The following is a 10,000-nucleotide window of genomic DNA, read 5'->3' as shown; positions in this document are numbered from 1 at the left end:
CCCTCTAACGTGACTTTTCTTCCTATACCAAGGAATTCAGTTCTAAACTTAAGTTTTGGTTTTAAAAAATATTGAAGAAAAAGTATTTTCGTTTTTCGTTATTTTTCTATTAGGGATTTGATGGTTGAAAGACTAAAGAAGAGTTTAGAATTTTTATTATGATTTGATGGTTAAATGATTTAACATATTTAATAGATATTTTATTATGTTAGTTGGTTTAAAACGAATTGATGACTAGAATTACAAGTCTTGAAGAATAAATCAATTGTTTTTTAAATTTACAGATTTGAAGAATCGTAAATCGAGATTTTAGAAATCCTGATTAACCAGTTAACCAATTGGTTTGGACCGGTTGACTAGTTAATTTGATGTTGCCAGTCGATTAGTTAGTTATTTAGGATTAATCAGGTTTATTAGATTTAATTAATTTTAAATATGTTTGACATCGATTGGATGAATTAAATCGACTTTATAATTACATTTTAATTTCTGAGTTAAGAGTTTTAATTTTTTATATTAATTCCATCGAGTTGTGTTTTAGTGTTTTTTACTGTCTGGAATAGGTTATGTTGGCATTTCTACTAAGAGATCCTTGGCAGTTTCCTCCGTTTTTCGGTGACAGCTTGAAACTATCAGCGTATTAGTAACAAGAGGGACACTCGTCTTTTACATTTTTTCAATGCATGATTGACATGTTCCAAGTGTTTCATTGAATGTGTGTAATTGTTGTTACTGATTTGTTTAAATATTCAATATTCAATATTCGATGTTCCATGGCTCTCCTGGCAAGGTTCCATAACTCTCTGAGATTATTGTAGCAAACCATTTCTAAACACTACTTGTTGCAACCCTCTGAAATTTATTTTATGGATTATGAGCTATTTTAACGAACACTAGACCTTCTAAAATTTGACCTTTCCCCTTGCTTGAGAAATATTGTTATCTTGCTCGGATAACTGCGTTGTGTAAAATGTATGGGCACCATTACTCGCTAAAAAGTGTAAAAAGCTGATGTAAATTATGACAACTGTTCTTGGTACAAATTTGTTTTTTCTTGATGTCATTAGTTTATTTTTTATTTGTTATTCGTAGATACTCCATGGAATTATTTTAATTATATTCTGAATTATTTATGAAAAAATCAGATTTTAATTTATTTATTGAATTTTTTATTTGAATATTTTGTTTGCTATTTTATGATTTGTATGATATTAAATATACAAGTTCTGAAGCTTAGCCAAATGAGATATTTTGAGGTGCTATATTTGTGTTACCGGTCATGAGCTCAGAAATCGGGTTGTGACGTTAGATGCAGAGGACTAGGGGAAGAAAGAAGATGCCTTGCCGTGGAGTACGTTTACCATAGCCGACATATGCCAGCATCAAAGTGACGCTTGCAAGGTTGCGGCATAAATTGATTGGAACATGGTCGGAGAAAGTGATATAGGTTTGGTAGATTAAGGGCCCAACGGGACGACATATGATAGGTAGAAGTATCTTCAAGCAGTGGCCACGCCCATCATCATTTCTTAGTTCAAATGCTGTTTCAATGGAGTGTCGGCAATTCATGTCGTCTATAGACTCACCGTCCACTAAAACATCTATGGGACTGTGGGGACGATGCATGGATGGACTGTGCAGAGTGGAGTGTAGACGGAGACTTTTTATCTTTCTCTGGCACTCATGCGTCTCCACTTCTAGCGCTGGGATAGAATATCCAGGACCTGCATATTAGTATCCTGACAAGGAATAGTGACTTGTTCATCTTTCAGGGAGAAGAACAGGAAAATCTTGATTACAATAGATGAAGATTACTGGCAATCCTGAAATCAATGATATTGTACAGTTAAGTAAGAATAAAAATGAAGAACACATAAAGCGGGCTAGAAAATATTCTTTATCAGGAAAAACACAGCAACAGAGCCTGATAATTAGTGACAACTCTTTCTATCTGCCATCTTCTAGGGTGACTGTTAACCCATTATTGGAAACTGTGTCTGGTTTGCTAGATGAAGAAGCTCTGCTGGAAGGGCATCGCCTAAAGACAAATGCAGGTTGCTTGGGATCTGGAAGAGTAGGAGTTTCACTTCCAAGCATGAAAAGGATGTTGGATACTGTGGGGCGATCGCCAGGGTCTTCTTGCACACATAATAGCCCAACATTTACACACTTCACATATTCATCTGTGTTGCATGTTTTGCTTAATGTCTGGTCCAACAGCTTCATTGCCTTGTCTTCTTTCCAAAGATTCCAGGCCTGTGAATAGTTTAGAAACAGAAAATGTCATTATGTTAGTTGTTGATGAACACTAGGACAGTAATCATTTTAGCAGCGCACAGTTAACATCTCAGCAACAATTTCTTTAGGCTAAGCTGTACTAGCTCAATTGCTGGTTAACATCAAGAAACTTACATGGCCTAGAAGGCTTAAAGATTGTTCTGGATGATAGCATCCTGTGTTCCTTTTTCCACTGACAATCTCAAGTACAACAACGCCAAAGCTGAACACATCTGATTTGAAAGAAAAAAGGCCATCTAATGCATACTCAGGAGCAATGTAACCACTGCATAACAGGCAGAGTAGAAGTCAAGGAATAGACATGAAATTGTCTAAATAAAGTAGAAGATCTTACAATCAATGTAGAACTTACTAGGTTCCAACAACTCTGTTCGTGTTTGCGGCAGTTTCGTTGCCTCCAAAAATTCTTGCCAGGCCAAAGTCGGAGATCTTGGGGTTCATTTCTTCATCCAGCAGAATGTTGCTTGATTTCAAGTCTCTATGAATGATTCTCAACCTGGAATCCTGGTGAAGATAAAGCAGCCCTCGAGCAATTCCAATGATGATGTTATAGCGCATCTCCCAGTCCAGTGACACACACAGCTTTCGATCTTGCAGGGTTTCGTTTCAAATCAAGAGAATGACTTTAGTTCCAGTCAGTCAACATATTAACGTTATGTAATGTAAGGAAGATAAGTAGGTGGAACAAACCAAATAAGAATGAGTCTAAGCTTTTGTTTGGCATATACTCATACAGTAACATCTTTTCATCTCCTTCAATACAATAGCCCAGAAGCCTCACAAGATTCCTGTGTTGTAGCTTGGCAATCAGGACAACCTCATTTTTGAATTCTTCTAATCCTTGACCAGAACCACTTGATAGCCTCTTGACAGCAATTTTTTCTCCTCCTGGAAATGTAGCCTAATCCCACAGACATCAAATTTTTGAAAGATGCATCTATCAGTGAACATATTTTGAGGTTTCTGATAAAGAAACTGTGATCAAAAGTATTATATCTTACCTTGTAGACAGGCCCGAAGCCACCTTGTCCTAGCTTGTTTGCATTTGAGAAGTTATCTGTAGCAGCTAATAGGCTTTCCAAGTCAAAACATGGCACATCTATAGCCTTTGTCTCATCTTCATTGAACCGATCTGAGTCAATCAAGTCCTTGACAAGCCTCTCGCTACCATTGAAGTGAAATCCTAAATTTCTTGGAAAAATTCCCTTGTTTTCTGAACTCATATATCAATGTCATGACGTGTTAGTAGCATCATATCCACGTTGAGAAGGCTTCCAAGATAGTGTTATTCTCTTGGTAGAAGAAAACAATTGACATTGTTGAATAGATATTGCTTACCTCGTAGCTTCGGCATCCTTCTTCTCTGTAAACATATGCAAACAATGGTGCTTGAGAGAACAGCTAAAGCAATGAGACTAATCAAAGCTACTGCAATGATCAGAGACAATGGAATCTTCCCTATTGAAGAACTATCTTTTTTCTCACTGTAATGACCAGCTGCAATCACAAACAGAAAACAACTCGTAAAAGGCATGTCGTTCCATACTTGTGAGCAATTCTAGAATTCTTACCTTCAGTACATTTCAACTTCAAACCATCCCATTTAAACTTTGCATTACAAAGGCACAATTTCTTTCCATCTATTCTTGCACTGCAACTTGAATTTGGCCAATATTTGCAGTCTGAAGAAGAAAAACAAGTTGGCTCGGGTGGCGGATCCCAACCTATCTCAACCTCGTCTCCACCCGTGAAAGAAATAGCTGAACTAATGTTACCCAGATCAACATTGCAAAATCTAATCACATGAAATGGAGATGATTGATTGAGCTGTAAGAGATTTCCATTTGATTTTATGGACTTGCAACTATCTGCAGTTTCAGTTTGGATGACAAATGTGTGCGTTCCTGGATTGATTTTTGTGACTCTGTAGGTGTCGCCTCTTGCCTTAAAGTTAAGCTGGCCTGATGAGAGGTTGCAGCAGAAATTAAGGTATGCGGGATCACCACATTTTGGTCCAGTGCTAAGGGGATAGGGAATCATGTTAGTTCCACAAGTCCCACAAGCTGTTGCTGCTGATTCTGCAGAAACAGAAGTTCTGAAAACTCAAAAACACTAACCATTGCAATCTAGTTATATACTATCAAAGCTCATGTTCGACAAAGGAATTCATTTCATTTCTCAAACCTCCATGATCGTAGCCTTAAGAAAGGTTAGCAAGTGTAGGATCAAGCAAACTGCAGAGACTAGGATCGCCACCTTTTTATCCTTTTCTAATGGTTGGACTCGGATCACTTTTAGAATAACAGTGAGGTTGGTAGTGTTTTTGGAGTCACTCATTATATCGTAAGGTGAAAGGGCAGCCATAGCCCAGTGACCTCATCCGATAGGGGAATAGCGAAATCAAATTTATAGAGAGCTCCAATTGAAAAGCAGATCCACATCAAAAGCTATGTTTGCAGAAATTAGACAACAAAGAGTTTTTACATGTTTTAGAAAGGGGAAAAAAACTTACCTGTATCAGAGACTGATACGCGTACATGGAGATCACGGCCACCATCATACTCCTCTTGAATGTCCCTGAGATCATCGGTCCAAATCCAGCAGGTGGCACTTTCAGATTCACCCCCATTAGTGGTTTCAGCTTCTTCATATGAGAAAGCCTCACATTGGCAGTTGTTGAGGCACTCCATTTTACATTCCTCCTCACTGTTAGCCTTGAATTGTGCATCCGGATTTGCTACTTTCATCATCTTTAAGCTCAAAAATGTGTCACTTGTAGCACTGTTGCTGCATAATGGTGATCTTCTAGCGCATCCTCTTGAATTATCTCCAGAATTCCAGTACTCTGGTGAGACAGGCTGAAAACCAGGCAAACATTTACATACCACTTCATTATTACTATTGCAGCTACCAAAATTACCACAAGCATTATAGAGACTGCATCTAGTCCTAGGCTGGGCCCAGATCACGGACCAAGTCTTCTCAGTATTCAACTGCAGGTACTGAATTTGGCCAGCAAAACTCATCACCATTCTTGTATTTGTGTACAAAGATGAAGTGATATACGGAACAGAATCATTGCGGACTGAAGTCGAGGTGAAATTTGACAGGAAGTAAGATATTGCAGAAGGCATTTCACTTCTGGAGCTGCCACCATTGTCCGAAACTCCACTTCTCCAGTACCTAATGGATCTTTTCCAAATGACAAACTGGTTTGCTTCTCGATCTAGCTGAAAACTGAAGTTTCCAGATGCTGGGTCATCATAACTTTTCCATGAAATGAGTGCCATGTCTTCATCCAATTTCATCCCTGGAAGAAATGTTTCAGTTGGATTTTCAAAACTCTGCCACAGAATTCCTGTCAAGTGCTTCTCATCATCTTCATCGCTGACGACCAGGTTACCAGTGTCCATTAGCTTGGCTATCCTGTTCATAGAGGATGGTTTTTGAAGATTTATTGACCAGAAAGATCTCCCCTTCCCGTCCAGTATCTCAAGGTTTCCATTCTCGTCAACAGAGAAGACTCCACTGTGATCTAAAAGTGGACTGTCTCTATTTGCAACCCACACAACCGTGCGTGGACTAGACCTGTAAAACCAAATGCCAACATATCTTCTTTCAGTGCTTCCATTAGGAGTAAAGAAACCAAGTTCAAATTTTTCTCCATTAGAAACAAGAGTTTCTCCTCTACTGTCTCTAATAGGACTGTTTCTTGTTAAGCTATCTCCTGCCAAGCAATGCAGAAGCAAGGAACAGAACAAGAACACATACAGAAAGAAAGCAGGGGGTAGCATCTGTCTTGGAAAGTTGGTAATTATGATTATTATTCTTCTGATATTTCTTTTTACCTATGATTAGGAAAGAATGTCAGTTGTTAGATTTTTCCTCTTAACTAGACAAAGTCTATAATGGTAGCCAAAGATCTAATTATCTAATCTCTACTGGATCTTCTATTAAAGTTCGCACGTCTTGTCATATCTGAAAATTTTGCCTTGATGTTGATTTCCACTATCAACAATGCCCTCAAAAAGTTGAATTTAGTCAGCATGTCACAGGGTGCATTGATCAAATGACTCGTCAAGGATTGTTGCATGATTACAGTACTAGTGACAAACTTGTCTGTCATGTAAGAATTATTGATCTTCAGCTTATTTTAATGTTTAGTCTAAAGCACTAGACATGAAGCTTCACATCATAATTCTTTGCAAACTTGCTTTACAAATAGACCAATCTTTAATATATATACATGTTCCAAATCGGATCGGCTACCGGAAGAAATTTGCAATGCCTGGACTCATCATTGAGAATGTTCAGGTCTGAGTCACTCCACCTCAGCCTGGGGTTTCCATTCCCCGATTCCTCCCTCTCTTATAAGGGTCTGTTTAGCACAATGATGAGGAGCAGTTGAAGCTGCGTATTGAAAGTGTTTGATTATTGTAATTTTGCATAAAAAACTATTTTGAAATCTTGATTACGAAGAAACTACTTTTTCAAATTACAACAGTACAAACTACTACACACCAAACACATACTAAAGTTTTCAAAACTTACATGAAAACTGACCTAGTTAAGCTAAATTAACATAACCCTCTTTTTTTAACAATAATGAATATTCTCTGATCAACTTGTGCTTCAACAAATACTCAATCCCTTTGTATCTAGCCCTCTATATGAACATCCAAACCAATACTCAGATATTATCAATGCTGTGAAAAACCTGCGGCAATTATAGATAAATATGGCAGAGAAACTGGAAAGAGCACAAAATTTAACATCGTTTGGTAACGTGTCTAAATCCATGGAAGTAAAGAGTTCTTATTTTAACTATATTGAAATAAGGTTATAAAATATGTATTTATAGTCGATCCTAAATAGTTCAAGAAATCCTAGCCGTTTAAGGAGTATTAATAATTTTTTCATAATATTTCTTTACCAAACTGCAGGGGCAATCGATTAATCGCCCTCACAACAAAACAAGAAATAAATCACAAAGAAGCAGATGTTGTCTTTCTGCTTCGCTCGATATGCTCCCCTCCACCAGAAATCCCACTAAAACAATAAGCTTCCAAATGAAAGAAGTCACAACATTCAGCATCAGAGCAGAGAGGGTAAAACAATAATAAACTGTAATTTGAATGGTAATTTAATAGATTAAGTTGAATTATTGAGCAGGGAAGCTGTCATGCTAATGTGTGACAAAGGTCAAGGTCTTCGGATTTACGTCTATTTCATCTTTTTATCTGTGGCCCAGTAGGTTTCAAATTTCTTCATCTTTATGTTAAAAAATAATGAAGAATCTATGATGACGCGGGGCTCCATAGATTAAAGCACGTCTGGCTTTTTAGGTGCATCTATAATCTAAATATTTTATCCTATGATGGTGACCTTTTACGACCATTGTCAATGTGCATGGATTTTTATGCTCCATGGTTCACTCACTGTTCTCTCTTTTTGACTGGAGACAGTATGTAAAACTAAAAAATAATGATTCCACCGCTGTAACGTTCAAATTATATTAGAGGAAATCTGTGGGATGAGTGTAGTCGTCCTTGAGCCTGCTAGGTTTTCCTTCAGAACATTGTTTAAGGCTTGAAATCACACAATGCCTCGTAAGCTGAGGCCCTAATGACTTCTCTACATTAGCATTTTGTTCTACAATCCATTTCATTTTCCATCAACCTCGTGATTCAATCTTCATTATGATTTGTGAGAATCAACTTTTTTAATTTCATCTCCATTTCTGTTTACATCATCATTGCAGGTACACAAGAAATTGTGAAACTTTTGACGCAGGTGATTCTGATTAGTCAATTTACTAAGCTACATGAATAGCCTTTATCAAGGATATTTATAATCAAATAGGACAAGATTAAATCCAAGAAAAGGCATGGATTGTCACAAAAAAGTCAATTGATATGTCTATTGGATTCATCTCGAATTTTTTCAGTAGATTCTATATGTACAGTTTTATAGTGGGTAGGCTAGGGTACCTAGCAAAGATGCGGAAGATCTCCAAACTGGACACAAACACTTATTTGAGTTAATTTTGTTATTTTTCTTTTTTATTTTTTAATTTTTCTAGTTTGTTTAGTTCTAGTTTTTTAGTTTATTTAAAAAGTTGTAAATCTTTTAGAAATATAAAGTATTTTAAGAAAAAATATTCAATAATAAAATTTTAAATTAGATTTTTTGTATTGTAAAACCGATTCGGCAGATTTCTATGTTCTTGTGTTTATTATATTTCTTAAGTTTTTAGGTTTGTCAGCTTTTCATAAATAATATTCCATCTTTGTAATTTATCCTTTCATATTGCTTGATCCGAAATCACTTGACAAATTTTAAAGACAATGCCTCTGAGTAAATGGAACCAGACAAAAAACATTAAATTGATCAGAAGTATGACACGCCCTGCTAGATTGATGCAGACGAGAAAAGGATTTCCAAAAGGGCCCCCCCATTATCGTCCATGCTCCAAGGTATTTGTTAACTCGACGTATGAACTGCTTTACTAGAAGAAGAACCAGTGCTAGAAAGGGATCTGCTCACTGCAAATCCTGTTGCTTAGGAGTTAGTAGAGATGCAGTTTCACAAATTCTTTGGCATCACAAGTTTCGCATAATCCTCTATCCATACAGTACCTTTTCCTCTTTCCACAACCTCCATGCCTGGGAAAGCTTCAAAAAATCAAAATTAGTACGTAGCAGAGACAACCAAAGAGTGGCTACAAAGATCTTGATTACTCAGATGAGCTGAAAGGCTAAAAGTTATGATTAGACTTGTAAGACACCGTATTTCTTTTCCCACAGGGTTCCAAGTACAACTAAACCAAAGCTAAAGACATCACCCTTGATTAAGAAACGCCATCCAATGCATACTCTGGAGACGTGTAGCCACTGCACGACAGGAAAGTGTGCATCGGGTTAGCTAACTCAGACGTGTGATCAACATTTTAAGGTATCCCATGGTTAGACAAACAGTAAAACTTACCGAGTCCCAACTCCTCTCTGTGTTCTGTCCTCTGTTTGTTTGCCTCCAAAGATCCATTCCAAGCCAGAGTCAGAAATCCCGAATTATTTTTCCTTAACCATTGTATGTCTAATCCCAAAAAAGAAAAAAAAAATTCGTAACTAGCAACAGTAGGAAACTTGATCAAGGAAGGAGACTACATCATGACCCTGTAGTTGTATTTGTGAGAATCTCTTTGATCATGTTTGGATCAGATATAGCCGACAACCTGGGCTTGACTCCAAATCAATGGAGAAACGCACGGCTTCCCATTCCTCCTTGACCATTCTTGTATAGTAAATGGAGCCAGTCTGTAAAGAACATCACAGTTAAAATTAGACGATGGCTTGGACACACCCTTAGCATTTAGAAGATTGGATGGCTGGCAGGGCCAGTTTTTTAAGAAAAAAAAACTTCTTTGTTGCTTATGTGCATACAAAAATAAAGAAAAAATGATCCCTTTTCTTGAAATTATTGGGATCAATTATTGATGGAAAGATTGACGACGACTGTGCAGTGGGGTTGCTCGGTGAGGGTGGTTGAAGATGATATTGTTTTATATTTCAACTTTCTTAATTTGCTTAATAAAATAACGAGGAAATGATCTATCTTTCTTTCATACACTAGAAGATCTACAGAATTCATTGGATGCCATTTAAGTAATATTTTTACAAACAGTTTTTTAACAGCATCCCCA

At 37.0% G+C, this 10,000-nt stretch overlaps 1 protein-coding gene and 1 long non-coding RNA gene across 2 annotated transcripts; both read right to left on the bottom strand.

Annotated features, from left to right (window-relative positions):
• Positions 1 to 1,773: 1,773 nt before the first annotated feature.
• Positions 1,774 to 6,119, bottom strand: LOC118039490 (G-type lectin S-receptor-like serine/threonine-protein kinase At4g03230). Its single transcript, XM_035046196.2, has 8 exons — positions 4,811 to 6,119; positions 3,870 to 4,376; positions 3,637 to 3,795; positions 3,300 to 3,511; positions 2,989 to 3,199; positions 2,651 to 2,888; positions 2,413 to 2,563; positions 1,774 to 2,256 (listed from the first exon to the last, which is right to left on the bottom strand). Exons 1-8 carry the CDS (start codon positions 6,090 to 6,092, stop codon positions 1,948 to 1,950), a joined length of 3,069 nt encoding a protein of 1,022 aa, XP_034902087.1. The 5' UTR covers positions 6,093 to 6,119; the 3' UTR covers positions 1,774 to 1,947.
• A 2,537-nt stretch (positions 6,120 to 8,656) lies between these two features.
• Positions 8,657 to 9,772, bottom strand: LOC140954390 (uncharacterized). Its single transcript, XR_012167589.1, has 2 exons — positions 9,286 to 9,772; positions 8,657 to 9,191 (listed from the first exon to the last, which is right to left on the bottom strand). It is a non-coding gene; the product is annotated as an uncharacterized lncRNA (long non-coding RNA).
• Between the last annotated feature and the right edge of the window lie 228 nt (positions 9,773 to 10,000).

The sequence above is a fragment of the Populus alba genome, chromosome 13 (assembly GCF_005239225.2).
Source record: "Populus alba chromosome 13, ASM523922v2, whole genome shotgun sequence".
Classification (NCBI taxonomy): Eukaryota; Viridiplantae; Streptophyta; class Magnoliopsida; order Malpighiales; family Salicaceae; genus Populus; species Populus alba.
The sequence above is the reverse complement of the archived record's forward strand: the minus strand, read 5'-3'. Positions and strand labels throughout refer to the sequence as shown.

Bases quoted from the DNA above. Each gene is read 5' to 3' on its own strand.
- LOC118039490 (XM_035046196.2), bottom strand. From the start codon at position 6,092: ATGCTACCCCCTGCTTTCTTTCTGTATGTGTTCTTGTTCTGTTCCTTG. The intron at 4,377-4,810 runs GTAAGTTTTTTT...CTGTTTCTGCAG, and splicing joins CGTATCAGTCTCTGATACAG to AATCAGCAGCAACAGCTTGT. The intron at 3,200-3,299 runs GTAAGATATAAT...CTGTGGGATTAG, and splicing joins GCTTCGGGCCTGTCTACAAG to GCTACATTTCCAGGAGGAGA.